Raw genomic sequence first — 27,462 nt, 5'->3', positions numbered from 1 at the left:
CTCCCACATCACTCACTAATTAAGATGATGCCCTATAAACTGACCTATGCCCCAGTCTTATGGGCTCAATCGAGATTCCTTCCTCTAAATTGACTCTAGCTGGTGTGGCAAGTTAGCATAAAACTGGTCATCACAGCAAGAGAGAAGAGTATACTACTCAAAAGCAGTGACTTGTAACTTGGCTTTCTTTTGGACTTCCCCGGGAGAAACATCTTCAGGAGATTGTAGGAAAATCCATGGCAAATTGTTGGAATTATCCTTCCTAATGGTCACTATAGAAACCTGAAATTAGTAAGTAAACCTAGAGTGGCCAAGTGGAGCAGAAGGTATTCAAGCATACAAAGAGGAAAAATGCTACTTTGTACAATGCTGTCAGATTAACATAGAAATTAGATCACCCCATGACCTGAGTAGAAATGCCCACTTCTTCAGCTGCCGTTCACCAGTTCTAAAAATTGAAATTCTTACAGAAAGTTGAGAAACAACTGCTGATGTGTTGTTGAGAGCTGGACCTTCCTGTCAAATGTGAGAATATGTCTAGGTGCCTAACCATAGGGCATATGCCATTCTAGTAGAGAAAACACCTTCCAGAGAAAGACCTGGCTCCAATTGTTATGACAGAAAGGATACTGAATACCTTTAAGGAAAGCGTGACACCCTTCTGAGTCTCAAGTAGCTACTTCTCAATGAGGACATTGATCTAGATTTTGGAAAGTTAGTGGAGTAGTTCATACTAATATGCATAAGGAGACTACCATTGTTCCTGCCCCACTCTCGTGAAAATGAACTAGTGATTTTACCCCTCATTATTGGCCATCATATACAAATGGCCATCATATACTCTGTTCCCTGTTGTAAAGAGAATTTATTCCTGGTGTCTCTCTTTTCTGATCTTTGTCTGTTTCATATGACTATCAGAGTGTTCACAGTTGCAGTACATGTCTGAGGAGATTGATATTTCCACGGAGTGCCTGAGGCAAAGCCATGGTCTCCACAGCAAATCACTTACAGAACATGCTTCCCAGCAGTCAATCATCATGTGTCTTTAAGCTCTACACTGACTCTTACTGGTGTCCCCATCAGAGGGGATCATGTCCTGAACTATTTCCTAAATATTTACTAAAACTCAGCTGGCCTCTTTGTAAACTGGCTTTGTTTACAAAAATTGTAAATTATCCTATTTGCTTTTCCCTGATGGTGCATATTCTGATTGATTTTATAATTGGCTTATTCAGATCACCAAAAGGCTGTTCAGTTATCCAGGGCTTATATTCTCAGGTGCAAATAAATTACACCACCAATTTGAATGTTTCAATTTTTTTATTTTTACTGCTAGTTGTTTAAAATACAAAACACTTCTTTAAAAGAATAATCCTGATATGACATCCTTGGGCTGTGAGGTCTAAAGTATAGGGATTACTTAGGCTGTATTTTCTAAGACAACTTCAGGGAACATGAACAAATGAAGTGGTTGCATTATTTTATTTTAACATTACTGGTTTGGATAGAGCCGCTCTAAACAGCCCAAGCTGACTTTAGTCTTATACTCCAGTCCACCTGCCTTAGCCCTGAGTACTGAGAGTAAAAGAAACCATTTGCCTCAGTTAAGTCCTATCGATTGCTCTAAGATGCTTTGAATCCTTTCAGACCTACACAGAGAGATTATACTGGAGGGCGCTAAGTAACTATATGAGTCTAATTTCCACTTTCCAAAACCATGCTAAAGTGACAGAAGAAAAATGGGGAGCTAAGGTATTTTTCTTAGTAATCGGGAACCAGTCAAAACAAAGCATTCCTACTGGCACCTGATGGCCACAATACTTTGCATTAAACAATAAGTTTTCTTTAAGGAACAGGTTTAAAACTGATCAGTTACCATTAGTAAAAAGCTTACTGTGTCTAAACATTTGAGTTTGAGAGAGGGATGACTAGAAACTCATGAACTGATTAAAAGAATCTAAAAACAGGCAGGTAAACAAAATAACATTGATAGTCTATAAGGTCTCCAAACTGTGGATCAAATATTGAATAGATGGCAACAATGCCTGAGATATACCAATATATGAAAACTTCATCATATATAGGATTGAGATGTTGAGAGCTCAAGATGCTGGGGAGAGGGAAATAATTCTACTTTTTTAAAACTGAAAAGTATTTATTCGTGATTCAGCACATTACAATTCTTTCAAATAGATCTATCCAATTAGCAAAAATAATGATTTTTCAATGTGGCACCGGCTGATATTATATAAGAGTTCTCATTTTAGAAGTGCTCTGAGAGATCATCCCCCACTCTATTTTACAGTCCCCTTCCTGAATCCATGAGCATTTATTTGCTTTTAATATCTTTCACTGCTCCAAGTACTTAGAAAATCAGGTGTTAGTAGTTTCCACTACTGTATTCTACTGAGCAGATTTTTACAAATTAATAGACTTCAGTCACCACTGATCCAATGGATTTTAAAAGGATACTAATGGAGTATTATCCTTTTAAGTATGAAGATGCAGAGAGATTAACGGTAAAATAATAGATAAATATATGCCATGTCACTGCAATTGAAATAAATCTACAATAGATATCTTAGTCTGTATTCTATTGCTGTGAAGAGACAACATGACATGGCAACCCATATTAAAGAAACTATTTAACTGGGGACTTTCTTACGGTTTCAGAAGGTTAGTCCATTCTTATCCTGGCCAATAGTATGGCAGCATTCTTCATGCTGGATCAGTAGCTGAGAGTTACATCCAGATCCATAGGCCAAGAGAGAGAACTGGGCCTAACATGAAGTTTTGAAACCTCAAAGCCCACACCCAATGATACATTTCCTCCAACAAGGCCACACCTTCTAATCCTTCTCAAAGAATGCCCCTCTTTCTGATAACTAAGCATTCAAATACTGTAATAGACAAATTAATTCCTGGCAAAGCGGAAAAATAGGTAAAGTACAGAAGATTTTTAGGACAGCAAAACTGTCCTTTGTGAGATTAGAATAGGAGATAAATGCAACTGTGCATTTGTAGATATTCACAGAATGTTAATTCAGAAAATGAACCATTGTGACAACTACAGATTCACAAATTATTAATTAATTAATGGAGAGCAGCTCTAACTTAACCAATGTACCATACTAATACTAATGTGAGATGTAAATTACAGGGCCAGATACAATAGCATTATATAACATGAGCTTCTGCAAATCCTACTCAACTTTTCCATAAACCTTACAGAACTCTGAAACTGGTTTTCTGGAATTAGAATATGTGTAAGTACAGGATTTTGAACATGTACATAGGTTTGACCCCTTTGGTGATCTCCACATTTCCTGGTTCTCTGGTTTCCTGTGTTAGTGTCTAGGGTAGCCATAAACAGATGTCACTGCCTGTGTGGCTTGAGCAACATAACTGGTTATCATAAATAAATGGCAGGCATCCTCTGCAGAGAAATTAAAAACCAAGTTCCTGCAGGGTTGGCTTTTTCTGAATCTTTTTGGTTTTCAGAAATCTGACTTCTTACTATATCTCACCGGGCTGTCTCCCTAAACAGGCACATCTCTGGTGTCTCTGCTCCTCTTACAAAAACACCAGTCATCTTGAATTAGGACCCCACCCTTAGGACACTATTTAACTCTAATTGTTCCTTTAGTGGCCTTATCTCCCCCAAAAAGTCAAGCTGTGAGGTGACTGTGAGTTAGAGGATCACTACATGTATTTGGGAGGGGAAATCCACTTCAGCTAAGCAAGTCTATCATTGATTTCAGAAAATATTTAATCTTTACTTTAAAGTAATTTTCTGTTTGTTTCTTTCTTCCCTTTATGTCACGGCTCAAATTCAGATTGTTGATAATTTTAGTCATTTGGATTTGTTTCAACTTGGTGGAAGCTTCATTTGTTGTTTAAAAGTTTACTCATCTCTCTAGTCTACTAATAAGCCTAATTTTTTTTAATTTAAAAAATTTAAAATTTTTACTAGTCTTTTTACAAAGTAAGTTTTTAGCATTGTGTATACTCCTGCTCCTCTCTCTCCTGACTCCAACTCTTCCTGTTTTCACTCCTTAAGGTACGATCTCATATTTATTATTATGTGTAGATACACAGATTTGTTTGTTTGCTTGTTTGTTTGTTTATGCTGATGGCAATGTCAGATTTCCCCTGTCCCCATTGGCATATTAACTGATAACAGTATGCTGGTCCCAAATTTCTCCATTTTTCTTTTGAGTTGTTGTTATTGTTAGAACTTTCATCTCCCTAAATGCAGGTCTCACCTGTTCTTGTACACTACTTGCTTTTTCTATGAAAACATTTGTATTTTAATCATAGTCCTTTTTAGTATTACGTCTTAAGGGTATCAGCACTTCAGCATTTGAATAACATCCACACACAGCCATTCAACCCATTTCGTCCTTCAGCATGCCTTGGATTTGCTATTGAAAACAGAGCACGCTGTGCTAACTAGCAGAAATGACGAATCAACACATCTTCAGTGTTTCTTCAGTGTTCTCTCTTAGCAATTACTTTTCTATTTTCTACAGCTGTGAGTTTTGTAGACAAGACCCTTGACCCTTGTTTTGACCATCTCTCCTTTTGCTTTCTTGGGTTTCATCTTCCTTTTTCTCCTCCTCCTCTTTGTCCTCGTCTTCCTCTTCCTTTTCCATTAATTTATTTATTCTTTCACTTTACATCCAGATCGGAGCCTCCTATCCTCCCAGTACCTCCTTACAGAGCCCCCAACACCTCCCTTACTCCTCTGAGAAGGGAGAAACTCCCCTGGGCACCAGCCTAACTTAGCATATCAAGTCACTCTAGGACTGGGTACATCCTCTCCCAGACAAGGAAGACCAATTAGGGGGAAAAGAGCCACAGACGGGCAACAGAGTCAGGGACAGCCTCCTACTCCATTTGTTGGGGGACCCACATGAAGACCAAGCTGCATAAATGCTAGAAATGTATGAGAGTTGGGGTGCAGTAGGTCCAGTTCATGTATGTTCTTTAGTTGGTAGTTTAGTCTCTCAGAATCCCCAAGGGTCTGTGTTAGTTGACTCTGTTGGTCTTGCTTTGGAATTTCTATTCCCTCTAGGTCCCTCAGTCCTTCCAACTGTTCCATAAGATTCCCCAAGCTAGGTCTAATATTTGGCTGTGGGTCTCTGCATCTGTTTCTGTCAGCCGCTGGGTGGAGCTTCTCAGATGACAGTTATGTCTGCATAACTGAGTATCATTAATAGTGTCAGGGATTAGTTCTTGCCCATGGGATGGGTCTCAAGTTGGGCAGCTCATTGGTTGGCTATTCCTTCAGTATCTACTCCATCTTTCTCCTTTAACTTCTTACAGACAGGGCAAATTTGGGGTTGAAGGTTTTGTTGGTGTGCTGTGTCCTTACACCTCCACTGGGAGACCTGAATATCTACAGAAGATGTTTGCGCATCAGGCCCCATATTCCCCACTGCTAGAAGTCCCAGAGTAGCCAACTGTCAGAGTGTTAGGGAGGGGTGAGGAAAGGCATCTCTAGGACTTGCCAAAGACCTGGGGGACTCCAGAAAGTCTATGAGGTTTTTCTTCTTAAACAAAGTCTTAGATGTGTTGTTCTTTCAGTCATGCTCCCATGTTGTTATGTAACAGACCTATTGCCACCTGGTGAAGTATAGGGTTTAAAACTAGACTATCATCTTACTATTAGGACTCAAACTTATAGTGATGCTGGCAAGTGATTGTCACAATTGTGATTTAGACTTTTTGAAATTTCTTTACATTTAAATATACTAAGAAGACTGTAGTCCAGCCCAGAAGGGTTTGACATCTCCTCTTGAAACCCCAGGCTTTTAAGTCAGACCTAGTTAAAGGCAAAATGATAGTTCCCCACCCCCCTCTTTGTTAACAGTATGAGGGGATTTCCCCCCCTTTCTTCCTCAATCACAGAACCTGATAGAATTCTTGGGGGTAAATTTAGAAAGGTATTATTAGTTCTCTTAAGATTTCTCCCTGACCTCAAATGAAGCATGAGGCTCTGATTTGTCCACAGTGGGCCTCGGGCTATTAGAGTTCAACTTAAATATTCCTGACTCCTAACTACTGTCCCCAGGCTGCTATTTTAAGTCACAATTCTCTGGATAGACCTGTCTGTTTCTCCAGAAGCTGGGCTGATGGATTGTCTTCTGACACCAGTCTTTGAGCGAGGTAAAAGCTTTGTTCATCCTTTTTATTCTGTGAGGATAGAAGGGAGTGAGGACGTCTAAGTTCCCCACCTGCCATACCCAATGTTTGACTTCAGAATTTTATAGAGAAAAGACAGAGTATGACTAAGCATTCTGTGCTTTTTAAATTTTGCCCTTTTTGTAATTTCTGTCTTTTCCTTTCATCATGAGGTTGCTCCCTAATATTTGAGAGGAAAGAAATTTGGTTGTTTATTTTATCTGCATTTTACTTTCCTACCACGGTTAGAAATTTTCTGAAACTTAACCATTACCGTCAAGAAGACTATCATTGCTACTAAAACCATGCATAGAAGTGGATCTTTTCAGGGAGAAAATTCCAAGGGACAAATGCTGAAAAGGAAATTTAAAGCTTTATTCTTTGACCAAAGTGATTAATTGGGTTCTCAGCTCTTGAAGTTGAAGGGATAGAGTCATGACACAGGAGAAATGAGAGCAGGCAACAGCTTCTGAAAGAGGACTGATATCTGTGCCTGTGCTGAGACAACATAGGGATCTTCCAGGGCTTTCCTTCTGCTCCTTCCATGGTCCACTGTTTCCCTTTATGGTAGCTGACAAATGTCCTGAACTTAGCAGAGAGACTTCTCTAGTCTAGATCAAGTAACTATTTTGCAATTCTAGAGCATTCCTCAGTGGGCTACAGGTCCACAGTCAATGCAGATTAATAAGAAAGACACTTTGTGAAGACCGAAGAGCCATGCCTTCTCACAGCATGCAGAGGAGCCATGATTTCTATGTCAGTTCATTGTCAGACATCACAACCCAAATGGAGGGTCAGTATTTGCAATAAAAATGGCTTTCAAGTAACCTAGGCAACTTTAAATATCCCTAATTTTGAGAAAAATGTAGTAGGATAATCTTCTAATTTGTGGAAAAGATGAGCAGTCTTATATCTCTCTTCATATGAAATAAAACCTTTAATTATTGCATTCTTTTAAGGTAATATTAACATATAAAATAGATATTCATCATGAGCTTATAAACTATATTCAAGTATGAAAAATATAACAAGCTACATCCTCAAAAAGAAAATGCAGTGTATTATTATAATATAATGGTAAAAGTTTATTCATTATCAGACTATTTATTAAGAAGAAATGAAATATTTATGCCACCTGAAGCATGTAAATGATGCTTACAAATTCTTCTTAAGAGAAGCTTTTGACATTTCATAAAACCTTTTGATGAAATTTCAGTTGCAAAATAGTCCGTTTATCTTTTACAGTTTCATTTTGTAAATATTTAATCACATGGTTCACTGTCTTATTTAAATACCTTATTCAACAACATAAACATTTAAATCCCATCATGTTCGGAATGCGCCCCTAGTTCATAATTCGATCTCTAGAGATGCATTCGAGTCTATTGAAAGCTTAGGGACATCTAGCTGTTTGTTTTTCTGTATAAGAAACCATACTTTCTTGGGCAGGATAATAGATTATGACCTATCTAATTGAGCTCCTTCCTTACTTTCTTCATGAGTATTCTGTTTTACTTCAAAATATCCGCAAAGCTATGAAAAAGAAAGAAACACATTTTCTATTTTATGTAATATACATTCAGTTCTTAAATATCTAACTAGTATCTATGATTACTTTTGTCTTTTCATCATTATTTATTTATATATTAAGCAAGAAAATAGTATTCCATCATTGGAGCCATAAATATTCATATATAAATAAATGTGCGCATGTTTGGGAATTAACTATTGTCTGAATGTAGCTCTGATTTTCCCATATCAATAGGAGTGATTTTAAATATAAACTCATGGTATTTTTATCAACAAGTAGAGCCTGGGACTCTAACTTATGATACTAGTTATAAATAAACTCCTCAAGATGTACATTAAAGGTGGAAGACCAGTAACTATTTGAATTCGTGGAAATAAATTAGTGTAATTTCCTATTTCTCATGGCTTTTTATTTTATGTGATTTTCTGAATGGTTACTTTTGATTTTCTAGCTACTTTTTTAACTAATAGCATAGCAGGAGCATGAATATTTCTGAGCAACTTTCGCTGGACATTTATAAACATTATCTAAGATTTATCCATTACAGATAATCTGTAAAATGTTACTAACCATGCTGTACAGATAAAGAACTAAGAGTCATATGTGTCGATCTCTTCCACTGATGATAATAAAAAGGAGAGTACCAGACTTCCAGAACTGAGTTTCTGCTGATATCACTCCATCAGACATGCCTTTTACTCATGCTTCATTGGGCCAGAATATTTCTCAGCTAGATTGCACACCCATGTAGAGTGGATAAGAAATTCAGGGAGATGGAATTTTGGAGGAGTTGCATGAAAAAGGAACAAGGCAATGATGAACTTGAACTAATTTCCCAATATTTGTCAACAAAATAAAAAAAACAGAAAAGGAAGAAGAAGAAAAGAATAAATAAGTGGTCAATGGATTTTAAGGGGAGGGGATTAATTCCTAAAAGATGGCACTAAGTCCCATATGAAGATAGAGAAACACTCAGTAAATAATCTTCTCTGAGTTGAGATGTACAGAGAGCAGGATAGCTATCCACTTAGCACACATGTTTAGCTTCTTGCTCAGGATTAGGGAGGGATGAGCGAAAAGATTCCTAAGTGGCGGTCGGTTCAGATGCTATTTTTCTATTCAAAACTTCATTTAGAACTAAATTTCAAACTCTTCTGAATATGATATGTTTGTGTCAACCAAAATACTATTTAGTTCATGATCTTACCATTGAAATTTCGATAGAAAAGGAAATGACCATAACAAAAACATGTGGGTGTTTACAGGAACATATACAAGATGAATCTGCTTCACAATGAGAGTGTGGGGACACACATTTGAATTCTAACATGGTCCTGTTCATTTGTGAGCTTGCTAGAAGTTTACAGTTCTGCAATTCTATTTATACAGACATGTCTCATTGTATTCTGTGGGATCAATCAATTAATTTATAACAAACTTAATTTATATGAAATGAACATTGCTTTTCAATTTAAATCCACTATCATTATTCTATGAAAATCATGACTATGTCAGGATGATGCTTCCAACCAAAATATCCTCTTGAAAGACTGATGTTACCCCACTAATTTGCAACCAAATGATATGGTACTTAATTGTGATAGCCAGCTAGCCTTTCTTTGTGTGTTCCAATCACTGAGTGACCCATTTGCTTTACCTTCTCTCATGCAACCTGGAAGAAGCCATTGCAATATGAGGACATTTTATAATCCAGAGTAGTAACTTCTCCATAGGTCTTCTTTGTGAATCATGGATTCCAACGTTGTGTGGATTTAACAAACTGCCCAAAGCCCAGTTCTTTGGATGAGCCAAGTATACCACCATTTTCTTATGAAAATTTTAACTAAAATACCAGGGGAGCCTTTTCAAGCATCAGTACAATGGAAATAATTCTGGTTAATTCATGGCGAAAATCCTAGCTTGAATGAAAATATTTTGGTTTGGGTAGCACTTTTACCTCACAAAGAAAAGATGGGAAGGGCATCAGAGATTTAGAAAAGGCGATGTACAAACAAAATTCATTATAATACTATACGCTCTCAAAGAATGATGAAAAACAGAGACCATGCATTTACTTCTACAAGCTGATAACTATAGGGAGCATTCTCATCTCCATTAAGGTTTTACTAAAGGAAAATTACTATTCATTGTCGCCACAGTAAAAATCAATGACAGTTCTCATGTATTACAGAGACATTTGAATACACATTTTGTAGAAGCGATTTGCAAGAAAAGCTAATCTTTAGTTAAAAGACCACTCACATGTCCATATTCAACTTTTGCTGGAGCAAACAGGGTGGAGAAAGTATTATTTTGTGTCTACATTGTTTTGAATGAAAGAAAACTTAAAACTATTTTATTTCAGACTAATAAGGAGAAACAATGTGAGATACTATTGTAGTAATTTATGAATCCCAATCTAGGATTTCTACCCTGCCTTTGACCATTTAGTTCTCAGATAAAAGATACATACAACCTTTATATTTATAACTAGTCTTAATTAGCACTAGAACTGGGCAGATACCTACTCTCTATATTATTAAAATCTATTTCCTATTGCTAACCCTGAGTTATTACTTACTATGTTTCATCTGGGCTGCTCTTAACTCCAATTGGCCAGCCCTCGGGGCTATGCTCTCTTGACTTCTAACCGTGTGTCCTGCTCCTCATAGTCTCCTCCAATCTCCAGGCCAGGAGTACCAAGCTCCACCTACCTCAATTCTGCCCAGCTATAGGCTGTAGATATCTTTATTTGCCAATCAGAAATAACTTGGAAGCAAGGTCACATAGCAGCACTTGGGTTTAAGTGCAGACTCTCTCATCTCTGTTGCAACCAGGTCTTGGGGACCCACACTTAGCATTAAAATACATTACAAAAGAGAAAACCTCAACAAGACGCCCGGTAAAGTTTTGCATAAGAAGCCCTTCTTACCCCTGCCCCTCCCATAGGCTCATATATTTTCATGCTTGGTATCCAGTTGGTAGAACAGTTTAGAAAGGATTAAGAGGTGTGGCCTTGCTGGAGGAGGTGTGTCACTGGGCCATGCTTTGACAGTTAAAAGTTCCTGTCATCTGCTGTGTCTCCATTTCCACTTCTGCCTTTGCTTGTGGGCCAGATGCAAGTTCTCAGCTCCTCCCCCAGTGCCATGACTGCCTTTCTGCTACCATGTCCAATATCTGTGTCAGTGAGAGAATCTGTCTTCCCCTGTTCCTAAGAGTCAGAGCTGCAGGACACCTGAGAAGTCATCCCATCTGGCCATCTCACTGAGGCATCCTGATGAAGTTCAGAGAGCTCTAGGAAGGGCCGCCAGGCCAAGGCCACACTTCTCATTTGGGACATTAAGAAGACACTGGAAAAAGAGACAACTAGAAAGAATCCTGAATCTGTACTTTGCTTGACACACAATAAAGATTTCCTAAAACTTACTAAATAACTAAAATTGCTCTCAGGATATTAAGTGGACCATTGTGTTTGTAGCATTTGTTGATACTAAAAACTCTCTGTTAAACCGCTTGTTAGGTAAATGACTCAGGTTACATAATTTTTGTTACTTTTGCAGTGTCAATCACTTGTCAAAGAGCTTTCTCTTTGAGTGAGACATGTTTTTCTAAGGCATCCCAGTGTTCTGCTGCTGCTCTTTACTTCTTTTGACTGAGTTGCTTGAGGCAACTCAGGCTGTTAGAATACAGGAAGCTGATAATACATTGTTCCCTGGGGTCACTGTGCTGTTCTCGAAACTACAGTGCAGGGCCCCCAGCTAGATTCCTTGGAGGATGAAGCAAGAGTAAGGCCGCCAAAGACTTCCAAGGCATGCCTCTAATTTAGGTGTATTTTCCAGCTGAGGAAGGATAGTCTCCCTGCTTAGACGGACCTGAGGTTCCTCATTAGCTGTCATGTTCAGATTAGACCTTAGGTAGAATACGTGCATGTTCTAAAATAATGATTACTGCTATTTAATCCCTTTGGAAAAAGGTATTGAAAGAAAGGAAGATAAGAAAAAAGAGAGAATAAGATGACATCACTTATTTCAACTAAAATGCTTAAAATTGTAACTGTGCATAGATTGACTCCAAAATTATACAGAAAATTAAATTACCTAATCTTTACTTCTCATACTGTGTGTGTGTGTGTGTGTGTGTGTGTGTGTGTGTGTGTGTTACATTGGAATTATAGGGATAATAGAAAAGGCTACACTAAAGCATGCTTGGAGAAATATCATATCTGAGGTTTAAGCAGAGACTCTATAGACAAGGTTAATGCATGGGGATTGGAAATTCAAGGTTATCTTTAGCTACCCAGGGAGTTCAAGACCTGCCCTTGGAAATATGAGACTACATTATTATGCAAAGAAATATGATAATGCATAGACTGGAAAATGACAAATTAAAAATAGTAGCCAGACAGAATACATTTTCTAGTTCAAATTGAGAGTCTCTCTAAATTTAGCCAAGTTTCTATAGCATGTACTTATATGAATTAACAGAATGGAATGGTCCATATCTGTAATTTTCCATAGTTTAAACAAAAACCACCACAGGTCATTTAGGATTTAAAGGGAAAAGGGGACATTGACCATTACATTTGAAAGTACTAGGGATGCTGGTTAAATTTATGATATTTTAATTTCTTTGTTTTAAAATTAACATGGGGGGGCTACAAATGCCTTGTGCTGCATGGAGGTTGGAGGACAAGTTGTAAGAGATGGTTCTTTCCCCCCTCCATGTGGAGCCCGGGGATGGGACTCAGACTTTGTGGGTTGGCCGTCATTGCCTTTACCCACTGAGCCATCCCACCAGCTTCTTTATGAATTTTTTAAGTGTAATGAATAACTATGTCACACAAAGAAAGAGATGTGAGAGGGGAGAGGGAGACCAATGCAAACAAAGGAAAGAATCTGTTGTTGTTTTGTTAGCTTTGGTTGCTTAAATAGAGACTGTCTCCTGATGTCTCTGAAACTGGTCTTACACTCACAGGCATACAGAACTGATGTTTTTGTGCATAAGTTTTTGTGAGTGAGTGTGTGTGTGTGTGTGTGTGTGTGTGTGTGTGTGTGTGTGTGTGTGTGTGTGCGTGCTGTATATGCAGAGTGCATACAGACTAGAGTGCTGGTGCGTGTTTGCCCTGGGTATGCACGTGGATGCTAGAGTGCTGTGCTGAGAGTTTTCCTCTATATCTCTGTGTCATATTGTCTTGAGACAGGGTTTCTCGCTGAAACAGAAAGGCTGTTCGATGTCAGCCATCTGGCCAGCGAGCTCCTGGGATCCTATCTCCACCCACAGTGCTGGTATTACAAGCACACTAAAGACATAACCCCCTTTTGTGAGTAACTGGGGCCAGATCTGCATGTTTGAGCTTATGATTTTATCCATTGAACAGCTCTACAAAAGCTCCAGGGGAATTCTGTTTCTTAAAAAAATGGAGCAATGTCCTTATTTACAATTAAAATAATAATTCCCATATATATTTTTTAAACTCTCAAATCACTGAGGCTTAACCTACATGTCCATTAAACACAGACTGTATTTGAATGTCAGAACAGATATAAGAAGGAATGACAGACTTTACTTCCCAGGAAGTTCTTTAAAATCACTCCTTTCTTTCTATGCAGAGACTGAAAAGAGTAAAGGTGAAGCTGGCAGTGAACAGACAGGAACACAGAAAGAAGTAAAAGACACACACACACACACACACACTACAGAGTACCTCTCATTTGAGTGGAATCAATGGAGCTTAGAGCTAGGAAATGACCCTACGGATATAACTAAAGTTTCTTTTCTCAAGAAATTTGGCAGCTTCAGAGCACTGGATGTAGTCCAAGTAACCACATTAAAGATTCCCCGTATATGCATGAGGGCTCAAAGCAAAGTGAGCTCTAGGAGAACAGAGAGAGCCTGCTTCTCTCTCAAGGTTTCTTGTGACTTCAGTGGTGCACTGTAGTAGAAGGTCTCATCCCTATTCTGACCTCAATTTTCCACATGTCATGGACCCCCAATTGTTCAGCAGCAGGATGGACAGCCAGTGGAAAAATTGGAGGAAAGCTATGGATGTATGCTTGAGGGGTTGAGTCCAGTTCCCTGTCACCTGTGTGGTCATCTCACCCAGACAAATGGACAGGGAGAGCTTCGAAAAGACAGATTTCTGTTGAATATCCTAAGACAACAGCATCTCTACCTTCCATCCAGCTTCCAAAATAATTGAATCAAAATCTTTTAAACAAAACATGAGCACCACAGTTTATTTCAAAAATGCTAATTAACAGTACATAATAGATTTTGTTTGTTAAGATATTAGAAGACTAAAGAATGAAGATAAACCAGTTCTTCATCCTCATTGGCAGATTATATTAGTCACCGCTTAATTTCTGGGTCATAGTTTAAGGAAGTAAATAGGTGAGCCTTTATTTGAGATTTGAGGAGGTAAGGTTGAATGATAGCAAGTTTTATTGCTTATAAAATACTGTTGTGGGTGTTAAAGAAAACTCACGCATGAAGCAAATAGTAGAAACTAGGGGAGACAGAGGAGGGAAGGAAGGCAGAGGGGTGTGTGAGGAAAGGAATACTGAATTTAACTAAAAGGATGGATAAAAGGGGCTGCAGCGATGGCCCAGTGCCTAAGAGCACTGGCTGCTCTACCAGAGGACCTGTGTTTGAGTTCCCACGCCCATACAGAGGTTCAGCTCTCTCTAACTCTAGTTCTAGTTCTAGGAACCTGATGCCCTCCTCTGACAGCTGGTATGCATGAAGTGCACAGACAAAATACCCATTCCCATAAAATACAATTAAGAATAAAAATATTTAAATTTGTCTACCAAAAGAACCAAAAGTATCTTAGTTGTTTTCTAAGTAAAACGAAGTAAGTCAGTATAAACAAGTGGGGTGAGCTAAGTATGGTAGCACACACACTTAATCCTAGCTCTTCAGAGGCAGAGGCAGGCAGATCTCTGTGAGTCTGAAGTCAGCCTGGTATTCATAGAGAGTTTAAGGCCAGGCTGGGTGACCTTTCTCAAAAACTGATCAAATGAAAGATAGTAAATGTGAAGTCATTAAAGTAGAGAAGATAACAATCCATAGAAATATTTTGTAGTAAAAATCTATAATATTAAAATTGTTGGAAATGAAATAAAATACTTATAGAAAGATAATACAAGCTCTGGGCTTTAACACATCTCTCCCAGGCCAGACTAGCAAAACCCAAAGGAGGGAAAATTCCATCACTCTTTGAGAAAAGAGTTTTATGTATGAAAATGTGGCAATATTGTAAAATTCAAACTGTGCTGTTTACCACAGAGTAGGAATATAGTCAAACACGCATCTGTCTCTGTCTCTCTCTGTCTCTGTCTCTCTCTCTCTGTCTCTCTCTCTCTCTGTTTCTCTCTCTCTTTCTCTGTCCATTCATAGAACAGGCTACAGTGGCTATAGAAAACCAGCTGTATCTATATAAAACAACATAGTAAATTTTAATTGTTATGTTTAATATAGAAAAGCAAATTGTAATGCATGTACAACTGGTGCATATTATCTGTTATGTGCATGTTCACACATAATCTATAATTAATATGCTAGATATCTTATTTATTGTTAATTAACCTTCTCCATAGAAGCCTAGGGGGAAAATGGACTTATTGCATCTGTAACAAGTGTACATTTTTATCTCTAGCATACAAATGGGTGTTAAACCTAATGGGAAAAAGTCACATTCCCTAATATAAAAATCAGCCGAATCATCACTAGAAGAACCACCAAACAAGAGAAGCAGGCAAACAAATGGAACCTCGAAAGGTCAATAAATCATGATGCTTCCACTCAGCAGATAGATGTCGAAGATGTTGAACATCTCCTCTGTGGCAGGTTTTTCTAAGCATGAGGGCCTATCAATAATTGTGACAGTGACAGGGTAGGGAGCACTTTCCAAAATCCACAGAAGCAACATGAATTAAATATGTGCTTCAAACCTCCATCAAGTCCAGAGAGTAGCTCAATCGGCCCAGTTGTGTCAGGTAAGAAAGAAAGCAAATAACTCAGTTAAATAAAGAGCAAGTGCCTGCACAAATATTTCTGGGGAGAGACAAGAAATTGACCAGCAGGCCTATCTATGGAGAGGGGCTTAGCATCATTAATCATAGGCAAATGCAGCTATGCAATGGGAAGGAATAAGATCTGGAAAGATTTCTATTGTATAGCATGTAACAATAGTTACTGTGTACATTTGAAGGTCACTGCTGGATGGAAGCGGATTTGAGGTATTCTAATCTGACAGCATGTGTGAGGGGCGGTGAGAATGAGAATGAGGAGGTGATGGGGATGAACAATGAGTATGTCTTAGCAATTTCACATCGTAAATGTATATCAAAGCATCAAGCTGTTCAGCACAAATACACAGGATTAAGTAAGAACGAGGTTGGCAAGAGGGTGGCTCAGCAGATAAAGGTGCATGCTGTCCCACCTACAATGTGAGTTCAGTCCCCAGAACCTATGTGGTAGAAAGAGACTTGTCACATACAAGTTGTGCTTTGACCATCACACACACACACACGTACACACACATACACACACACATACACACACATAAACACACACACAATGACATGTGTGCCTGCAAGCACGTACACACATATAATAAATGTAATGAAAATTAGTATTAAGTAAGTCTGGTGAAACACACGTGTGTTTAAAGTTATCTACTCCTTTTTGCCTATTGTTTTGAATAAAATTCAGATTATGCAGTGGGTTAAATAAAGACGCGTGACCTTGGAAATTCATTCTACCTTTTCTTCCTTCTCTTTCTCTCCTATTTTACATCTCCAGAAAGATGAGAACAGTGGTTCTTAAACTCCATAATGCTGCAATCTTTGAAAACAGTTCCTCATGTCATGGTGACCCCTGCCCAACCATAACCATTATTTCATGCTACTTTATAAGCTTAATTTGTACTACTGCTGTGAATTGTAATATTAATGTCTGATACGAAGGATATTTGATATGTGACCTGCAAAGGAATTACACCCACAGGTTGAGAACTATTGGATTAGAGGCTGTGTCTATATGGTTACCAGGGTCAGAGAGGAAGATATTCTAGAGAAAGTCCCATATACTCCTTTTATGCACAAACTAGGGTCTTGAAGATGACTTAAACTTTAAACCAGTCTTGGTGTCTTGCTTGGAGTTTGTAACTGGAGATAGAAAGTGTCAATAACTTGTTACTCCCTGTGCTACCCAAGCTTAAGAAGGAAGGCTATAGGAACTATCTGATTCTTTTTTAATTCAAGAATAGAAGACTTAGCCCACAAAATAAACATTCAAAGCTCATTCTAAAAGAAACAGAGCTGCCCTTGACGGTCCGTATGTTTCACTTACATTATTTGGCTTATGTTTTGCACATTTTCCAAGTATGTATTTGGCCTTTGCATTTCTAGTTGTTGTGAAGTAAACATTCTTGTCTTCATCTTTAGCTAGAGGGGTCATAACAATTGATATTCCTGCCGCCTGTGGGGTATGACTGAATACTTTTGTCACAGACATCAGTGTTTGTACAAGAGACTGCTTCACCTTGTAGAGAATTCCAGAAGGAAGAGAAACAATCTCCTTTGGCATTCCCTTTCTACCATGGCCTCACTCAGGAACCTGCTTCAGCAACGTGCGCTTCCCAACCCACATGGTCAAGATGGATTTGGATCAAATCCGATTCTTTGCTTTTCTGCTACCACTTGAATGGCAGAGCCTTTTGTCAACAGCTTGTTGATTTTATGCCATGACATCATCAAGATTGTCTCACAGGATTTTCAAGGAAGTTACTTCAGAACAGTATATTGCATTGTGAGGGCTGGGATATTGCTCAGTGGTAGAACACTTTCCTGGCACACACAAAGCCTGTGTTTTAATTCCCAGGAACACGTATGCATACACACACACACACACACACACACACACACACACATACACACAGACACACATATGCATACTTGAGTTATATGTTATACTTTTTCCATGTACAAATTTAGCTTTTGCATTTCTAGTTCTCATGAACTCCACGTTATTGTCAACTATTCTTAGCTAATAAGCTCATGGTGATTGATAGCAGCTGTTTTTCCTTATCTCAAACCAAGGCAAATACAGCTCGATGCGAAGATCATATTCAGAAGACATCTCCACAGGGGTAGCCTTATGAAAAGGAATATTCAATGAGTCTCACCCAGTGATCTCATTCAACGTGTAGACCGATAGAATTAATTAGTCTCGGGTTTCATGGAATCCACATTTCACATTTAATAAAAAGATAAGACAGAAGATACTCTGGGAATTAGGACTCTACCTACAGACTTGTTGTGTTGACATGCTCATGAGAGCTATCAGGATTTGCACTGTTGCCACCCTAGCCTCTCCTACCCTTCTCACAGTTCTATAACCCTGCTGCCATGGCCAACTTGCATGGTGGCCAAGCAGACCAAGGAAAATACCAGAGACAGGAAGCACACTTTACATAAGTGGCTCTGCTCTCCTAGCACAGAGCAACTGACCAACAAGTGACTCTTGTGAAATTAAGCAAGAAAGATGCTAAGATCCCTTGAGTTTACATGATAACATCCTAGCAGTTGACAACACTACCTAGAAAGAATTCAAAATGGCCAAGTCAGATACATTTTCACACAATTACCATTTACAAAATGATTTTTTATCTATCTAGATTTTAAACTGATTTAATGTCTTTGAAAAATTTTACTTTTCCTTATTATTTGTTGATAGTAAGATTTTGGCAACCATTTAATACCAATAAATGATTACCATCTCTTAACATTCTTCCTGTTTGTGACTTTACAATGCCAGTATTTAAATATTAAACCTTGTGCTTTTATCATTATTTATTTCTGTCTGAAAGGGCTAACAATAGAAGATTAAGCTTGAGAATCAGCGACAAGTATCTTGACACTTAGTGTGATTTCTATATTTAGCGTTTCAGTGTGAATGAGCAGCCAAGAAATGATGGTGTTTTTCCTTTCAGCTGTTTACCTCTGCAAGAGAACAATGCAAAACAAGGCAAGGCTAGAGCTAGCAGACTACGAAGCCGTAAGTACCAAGGATGCTCATTCAGTGGTCTAAAATGAGCAGGAATCAGGCCTTTGGCCATGTCTGAGTTCTCTATTCCTTTCAGCCTTGATGAATAACAAGGGCCAGGCTTCCTTGAATCCGATAGCCTAGTAGTTTAGCAAACCCCTCTTTGTCTGACTCCTCCTTCTCCACACATTAAGGAGAGTAGAATTTTAAACATACAAACTCAATGTATAAGGAGAAGCACATATCATTATTTTAAACTAACTTGACTGTAAAGGTTTCAGATAAATACTGTATTGATAACATGCAAACCCTGAGGATTGAAATCCTTCTTCTACACTGGGGACCAATTTAGCACAACCATCAGATTGATCATCGCCGTGAGATGGGGCAATCTAGTTTAATTTATTCAAGCAATTGCTGTGTCGAGATAACGAATTTGGAGGATCGTTTAGTAGCAGATTACTGAGATTACTGGGTTACCTAGAACTGAGAGCTATTTTCAGGACCTGAACAAACCAGTTGGATCAGCGGTGGGAAGACATTGCTTTCTTGTCTCTCTGTAAAGTGGGCACAGAAAGATCCAGGGAATTTGTCTTCAGTACTTTGCTCGAACAAAGTAACAGTCAGTGCTTATACTGTGTTTCCTGTAACAAAAGTGATGTTGGTCAGTGCCTTGGGCTGTAGCTTGCTTAGCATGCACAAGGTTCTATTTTCTATCCCTAGCACTGTATGAACTGGGCATGTTGGCAGCTATCAACGATGCCCTCACTGGGAAGGCAGGGATGAGAGGATGGAAAGCTCAAGATCATCTCAGCTACAGTGAATTAGAGGTTAGCCAGGGCCCGTGAGGCCCACGATTAGTGGAGTTCAGAGAGCACAGCTGATTCAGATTCAGGGTATATTGGGAAACTTTGGAAACTCTAAAAGGAACATTAGAATGCCCTCAGCTGTTCCATGTTTTTCAGGAGAGCCTGGCCAGGCTGCAGAGGGCATTTGCCCGGAAGTGGGAGTTCATTTTTATGCAAGCAGAAGCACAAGCTAAGTGAGTCCTTGTGAGTCTTTGGGAAGCTTTGTTCCAATGCGGCCTTCTGTACAGAGGCGGTACACGTAACCCTTCTAACTCTCCATCGTTACCATCTTGACAGAGTGGACAAGAAGCGGGACAAAATCGAAAGGAAGATCCTCGATAGTCAGGAGAGAGCATTCTGGGATGTCCACAGGCCTGTGGTAAGTAAGCTCGTAGGTGTATTTCCATGAACTCACGTCTCAGGTTTAGAAAAAAAGAGTGCCCTAGAAAAGACCCTGCTCCCTTCATAGTATGTCCTGGTGTCTGGGTGATATGTTAAGGAAAGATTGCTACCTCTATGTAAGATGAGACTTAATGCCATGTGTATTTATAAAAAGGATGCTTTTCCCTTGTGTGGCTAGCCAGCTCTCTCTGGATATCTGCACTGCCTGATTCTGCCATTAACACTTAAAAGGGAAAAAACCCAACACTGCAAACATGACATCATTTTTCTGCGTATGTCTCATTCTTTGGCATTGGAGACAAAGTTAGAATTAAGATGTTATTGTTTGCTTTCTTCTTAGAATTTATTAATGCCTAATGTGTCTTTTGAAAGTTAGAATGTTATCACATTTAAATCAGTTCATACTTGGCTTTTGTCTTTACATTTGCTTATTTATTTTCTGTATGAGGGATGGGGCATGTGAGGAGGTCAAAGAACAACTCATGGGAGTCCTTTCTCTTTTTGTGGACTCCTGGGATTGAACTCATATCAAGCTTGTGGTAAAGGCCTTTCTACTCTGAGCTTCTCACCAGCCTGCCAATTCGTTCTTTTAATGATACAACTTTGAGTCTATGTGAGAACTTAGCTCTTCTCTCTGTCAAACTGTGTGTCTCAGTGTAACAAATACTGAATGTCCTTAATACCAGAAAACTTTATGGAAGATATTTAAGCATGATTATAAGTCTCCCAAAGATAGCGTATCTACTGCTCATGGTACCACAGCATAGAATTCTAGTACTCTGGAGGTTGAGGGAGGAAGATTGAGTTCAAGGCCTGCTTAGGATACGTAAGCTGTCCTCTAAAGAAAAACAAACAAACAAACAAAGAGCTTTAGGCATGGTTCAGTGCTTATGAGCCTGTACTACTCGTTTACAGAGAACCTGAGTTCAGTTACTCATGGTGGGTGATTCACAGCTGCCTACAGTTCCCATTCTCAGGCATCCAACATCCTCTTCTGGCCTCTGGTCTCTGTAGAAACTATGTCTCATGTGTGTGTGTGTGTGTGTGTGTGTGTGTGTGTGTGCATGAGTTTATATAGTATATATATACTATATATATACTATATATATACATGTTTAGTATATACTAGTAGTATATATGTTTGCATGTCTAACCTCATTTTTGTTTTAAAAGATATCTTTCTCTTCTATTGATTTCTTTTAATACAGACAGGACAACAGAGAGTACTTATATTGGTGTTAATAGAATAAATAATAGGTTCACAGCAAGAGAAAGAAATCGTGGCAAATGACTTATAGATGCCTCAAAGATTTCCTTTCAACTACCTTCTGAGTCAGACCAAAATAGAAGAAATCCAGGGACCTATTTCATATACGCATTTCAACTCAGACACTCACGCAGTTGTCAAGTCTTACTCTGAATTTGTTGCCATTTGAATTCTCCAGAGAAAAGAATTGTGTTCCCTGGCTTTTCTATTCAAAATAGAATAGATATTTGGAGTTTCATTACCTGTAGTGAAGAAGGAATTGTGAGATCGTGCTTGAAAACTCCATGAGGATACAAAGCAGAATTTCTCTTTCCTTAAAGCAGCCTCAGGAAGCTGGAGATGCCTTGTGGATTTAGCTGTCTTCCAAACTGAGTCCACATTTCCACAGAGCAGATAAGGGAGCAGGGAGTCATGGTTTCAAAGGATTCATTCCATCACGGTGAAGAAGACAGGGGACAAAAGCTTGAGTCACTTAGTGGTGGGCCAGGAAACATACGCAGAAAAGAAGGGACCAGGAATAATACTCCATTAAGATCCTTCTCCTGGTCACCGACTTCTCCTCCTATGGTTTCCACAACTTCCCAAAACAGCACCACCTGCTGGAAACAAAGTAAAATCCTGAGCCTGCAGAGGCTGTTTCTTTTAATTAGCCTCCGCATAATGGAACATAATCTCATATTTATTACGCTTCTCTGGCTCGCCTTATCTATGCCATCCTGAGGCCATCGGCTCCACCCCTCAACAGAGACAAATCTTTGGTGTACGTTTACTAAAGAAAGCTGGACTTGGATTGTCCTCGTGCTTCGGAGAGTGGTAGTCACCTAAATCAACTCTTTTCAATTATTTACCATCCCCATGTTTCAGGTCTATACATAATTGTAGGCATGTCCAATTTTTAGACATGCCAATACCATAATGTTATCATCTACAAAGTTGATGAATGAGGACCATGTTATCAAGTTACAAATTATGGGATGCTTTAAGTGCACTTTTGATTTTGTTGTTGCTGGGTATGATTTAGTGTTTAGGCAGACTCGTAGCCATCCATATCTGGTGGCTGCCTGAGAGGTGATTAGGTGCTAGCATTTAAAGTTTTTTTTCCACTTATGTTTATTAGGTTTATACATGTTGTAGCATAAATCAATATTTTGATTTTACAGTTGAATAGCATTATACCTCGGGGATGTGGTACATCTTATCTATCCACCCATCAGCTGACAAACATTTTTTCATTTTGATCATCATGCATTGCAACGTTTGTGTGAAAGCCGTGTTAGGCTCTGATTTGATTGTGTACATGGGACCCAACCTTGCTCATTCTCTACGTCCTTGTGAAAGAAAGAAAAGTAGTTTTCTGCCCCCAAATAAATACTTTTATTGGTTGAGTTTCCTGTTTTATGATTGTTTTCCCTGGTATATGAACACACTTTATTTCTAAGGGATCCTGTAGAGATACTTGGGAAAAAAAACATGTTTTAGTTGCAGAGAGGTAAATTAATAAAGCAAACCAAAGTAAGTTATGTTCAAATGCTAGAAAGTAGTTGTTTATGGACTCTCAGGTTAAGATTTATCTATTATTTATCATTTATTATTTTTCAGTGCTGAGAATCAAGCCTAGAGCTTTGTCCACTCTGGGTTCTTGGCTAGCACGCTACCAATGAACTTATTACCCTCAGGTCTTTTGCTTTTAGACTTCTGATCTGATACAGTTGAGATGGCTGTTTTTGCCTCTCAGACTTCAAATTCTTGGATGCTTACTACTGTGGTTCATTCGTTCATTCTTTCTTTCTTTCTTTCTTTTTTAAACTTAATTACTTGTTTAAGTTTTGCTTAATCACTTTTCATCCCATTCACTGCCCACCCTCCAGTTCACTTCCTCCCACATTCCTCATGGCCTTTTCCCTTGAGTGGGTGGGGCCCCCTTGGGTATTTATCCCCAACTGTAAGCCTCTAGGCACATCCTCTCCCGCTGACACTAGACAAGGCAGTCCAGCTAGAAGAACATATCCTGTGTTTAGGCAACAGTTTTTGGGATAACCCCTCACTTCAGTTGTTTGGGACCCACAAGAAGACAAAGCTGCACATCTGCTACATACATGTGCGGGAGGCCTAGGTCCAGCACTTTTATATTCTTTGGTTGGTGGTTTTGTCTCTGACTCTGAAAGCTCCAAGGGTCCAGGTTAGTTGTTGGTCTTCCTGAAAAGTTCCTATCTCCATTGGGTTCCCACAAACCTTCCTCTTATTCTTCCTTAAGGGTCCCCAAGCTCCTTCCACTCTTCAGATGTGGGTATCTGCATCTGTCTGAGCAGCTGCTGTGTGGAGCTTCTCAGAGGACAGCCATAGGCTCCTGTCTGCAAGCATAACAGAGTATCATTAATAGAGTCAAGGATTGATACTTGCTCTTGAGATGAATCTCAAGTCAGGTTGGTTAATGGTTGTCCATTCTCGTACTCTCTGCTCCATTCCTCATTCATTCCTATATTTCTTGTAGATACTATAAATTTTGGGTCAAAATGTTGTGGGTGGAGTGTTGTTTCTATGACTACACCAGGGTTCCTGTCTGGCTGTAGAAGATGGTCCCCTAAGGTTCCATATCCCCAGTGCTGAGAGTCACAAATAGTTGACCCCATTGATACTTGAACTCCTCCCTTATACCAGGTCTCTGTCTTGTCCTGGAAATTCCTCCTACATTCCCACCTCCCCAACCCTGTCAGTTGCAGATTTTCGTTCATTCTCATAACTATCTGACCATCTCTTCTTTCCCTGCTCACACCTGCTCTGGAACCCCCCACATTCCTCTTCCCGTTCCCTTCCCCAGATTCCTCCCTCCATCTGCCTCTTATGACTATTTTATTCTCCCTTCTAAGTGAAATTCACATATTCTCACTTGTGCCTTTCTTCTTGTTTAGCTTCCTTGGGTCTATGGAATGTAGCATGGGTATTCTGTATTTTTAGGGCTAATATCCACTGAACAGTGAGTACATATCATGCATGTCCTTTTGAGATTGGGTTACCTCAGTTAGGATGATATTCTCAAGTTCCATCCATTTGCCTGCCAAACTCATGATGTCTTTGTTTTTCATAGCTGAATAGTATTCCATTATGTAGATGTACCACATTTTCTTTATCCATACTTCAGTTGAGGGATGTCTGGGGTTTTTTTTGTTTGTTTATTTGTTTTTGTTTTTGTTTTTGTTTTTTAGTTTCTGGCTATTACATATAAAGCTGCTATGAAAAGAGCTGAGCAAGTGTGTTTGTGGCATGATGGAGCATCTTTTGAGTATATGACCAGGAGTCGTATAGCTGGGTCTTGGGGTAGAATTATTCCCAGATTTCTGAGAAACCACCAAATTGATTTCCAAAAGGGTTGTACAAGTTTGTACTTTCACCAGCAATGGAAGAGTGTTTCCCTTGTGCCACATCCTCACCAGAATGTTCTGTCTCTTAAGATTTTGATCTTAGCCATTCTGATGGGTGTCAGATGGAGCCTCAGAGATGTTTTGATTTGTGTCCCCTGATGACTAAGGACTTTGAATAGTTCTTTAAGTGCTTTTCAACCATTAGAAGTTCCTCTGTTAAGACTCCTCTGGTTAGTTCTGTATCTCATTTTTTTTTAATTATGTTATTTAGGTTGTTGGTGTCTAACTTCTTAAATTTTTTTTTATAAATTTTGGATATTAGCCCTCTATCAGATGTGAGGTTGGTGAAGATTCTTTCCCAATCTGTAGGCTGTCCTTTTGTCTTATTGACAGTGTCATTTGCCTTACAAAAGCTTTTCAGTTTCATTCGCTCTCATTTATCAATTGTTGATCATAGAGCCTGAGCCAATGGTGTTCTGTCAGGAAACGGTCTCCTGCACCAATGCTCTGGAGGGTATTTCCCACGTTCTCTTCTATGAGATTTAGCATATCCAGTTTTTGTTGAGGTCCTTGGTCCACTTGGACTTGAAGTTTATGAAAGATGATAAATATGGATCTATTTTCATTCTTCTAAATGGAGACATTCACTTAACCCAGCACCATTTGTTGAAGATGATTTCTTTTTTTCCACTGTATGGTTTTGGCTTCTTTATCAAAAATCAAGTATCCATAGTTGTGTGGGTTTGTTTCTGGATCTTCAATTTGATTCCATTGATCAACACATCTGCTTCTGTACCAGAATCATACAGTTTTTATCACTATTGCTCTGTGTTATAGCTTGAAGTCAGGAATGATGATTCCTCCCAAAGTTCTTTTATTGGTCAGGATTGTTTTGGCGATCCTGGGTTTTCTGTTTTTCCATATGAAGTTTAGAATTGCTCTTTCAATGTCTCCAAAAAATGTGCTGGCATTTTGATTAGGATGGCATTGAACCTGTAGGTTGCTTTTGTAAGATGGCCATTTTCACTATAGTAATCCTACCTATCCATGAGCATGGGAGATCATTCCCTTTTCTGATATCTTCCATTTCTATCTTCAGGGAGTTGAAGTTCTTGTCATACAGATGCCTCACTTGCTTGGTTAGAGTTATTCCAAGATATTTTATATTGTTCATGGTTATTTATTATAAAGGGTGGTATTTCCCTAATTTCTTTCTCAACTCATTTATCATTTGCATAATGGGGAGCTACTGATTTGTTTGAGTTATTTTGTATCCAACCATTTTGTAGAAGGTGTTTATCAGCTGTGTAGTTGTCTGGTAGAATTTTGGGGGTCACTTAAGTATTTTATTATATCATCTCCAAACACTGATGCTTTGACTTCTTCCTTTTCTATTAGTATCCCCTTGATCTCCTTCAGTTGTCTTATTGCTCCAGCTAAAACTGCAAGTACAGTATTGAACAGAAGGGGGAGATTTAGCAGCCTTGTCCCTGATATTTGGAATTGCTTTAAATTCCTCTTCATTCAATTTGATGTTGACTATTGGCTTGTTGTCTGTTGCTCTGATTATATTTAGGTAGTGCCTTGTATCCTTGATCTCTCTAATACTTTTAACAAGAAGGGGTATGGAATTTGTCAAAGGTATTCTTCTGCATCTAATGAAGCTTTCTCATAGTCTGAGATGATCATGAAATGTTTTTCTTTTAGCTTCTTTATATGATGGATTACATTGTTGGACTTTCATATATTAAACAATCCTTGGGATGAAGCTTATTTGATTGAGTGATGTTTTTCATGTATTGGTCTGAAGTTCTCTTTATTTGTTGAATCTTTGTGTGGTTTAGGTATCATGGTTCATAGAATGAGTTTAGCAGTGATCCGTCTGTTTGTATTTTATGGAATAGTTTGAGGAGTATATTGATATTAGCTATTCTTTGAAAGTCTGGTAGAATACTACTATAAAACCATCTACCCTGAACATTTTTTGGTTGGAGGGTTTTAAAGACTGTTTCTCTTCTTTGGGGATTGTAGGGATGTTTAAATAGTTTACCTGATCTTGATATAACATTGGTAAGTGGTATCTGTCTACAATATTGTTCATTTTGTTAAGATTTTTTATTTTGTGGAATAAAGGCTTTTCAAGTAAGATTGAATGATTTCTTAAATTTCCTCAGTGTCAGTTGTTATATCTTCCTTTCCATTTCTGATTTTCTTTATTTGTATACTGTCTCTCTGTCTTTTGGTTAGACTAAGGGTTTATCTATCCTGTTGATTTTCTCAAGGAATCAGCTCTTGGTTTTATTAATTCTTTGTATTGACTTTTTGCTTCTACCTAATTCATTTGAGCCCTGATTTTGATTATTTCCAGCCTTTTATACCTTGTTGGTGTGCTTTCTTCTTTTTCTAGAGCTTTCAAGTGTACTTTTAAATTTCTGGTATGAGAACTTTCTAATTTCTTCATGGAGGCACTTAGTGTTATGAACTTTCCTCTTAGCACTGCTTTCATTGTGTCCCACAAATTTGGGTATGTTGTGCCTTCATTTTCATTGAATTCTAGAAAGTCCTTAATTTTTTTCTTTATTTCTTTCCTGACCGAGAGTTCATTGAGTAGGAAGTTGTTTAATTCCCATGACTATGTGGGCTTTCTGGTGTTTCTGTTTTTGTTCAAGTCTAGCTTTACTCTATGGTGTTCTGATAAGATACAAGACATTATTTCAATTTTCTTGTATTTGCTGAGGCTTGTTTATGACCAACTATATGATCAGTTTTGCAGAAGGATCCACAAGGTGCTGAGAAGTTATATTCTTTTGTGTTTGGGTT

General features: G+C 38.5%; 1 protein-coding gene across 4 annotated transcripts in view; it reads left to right on the top strand.

The window, feature by feature from the left end:
* Window positions 1-27,462, top strand: part of Rgs7 (regulator of G protein signaling 7) — a 190,295-nt gene that overhangs the window by 107,075 nt on the left and 55,758 nt on the right. For all 4 annotated transcript variants that reach the window (XM_032915675.1, XM_032915674.1, XM_032915673.1 and 1 more), the window contains 3 exons: window positions 18,714-18,778; window positions 19,732-19,808; window positions 19,912-19,993. In XM_032915675.1, coding sequence (XP_032771566.1) covers window positions 18,714-18,778; window positions 19,732-19,808; window positions 19,912-19,993 — 224 coding nt within the window. The remainder of the gene's footprint in view (window positions 1-18,713; window positions 18,779-19,731; window positions 19,809-19,911; window positions 19,994-27,462) is intronic.

Source organism: Rattus rattus, chromosome 10 (genome assembly GCF_011064425.1).
Source record: "Rattus rattus isolate New Zealand chromosome 10, Rrattus_CSIRO_v1, whole genome shotgun sequence".
Classification (NCBI taxonomy): domain Eukaryota; kingdom Metazoa; phylum Chordata; class Mammalia; order Rodentia; family Muridae; genus Rattus; species Rattus rattus.
Note: the sequence above shows the minus strand (reverse complement) of the source record. Positions and strands in the feature narration are given on the sequence as shown.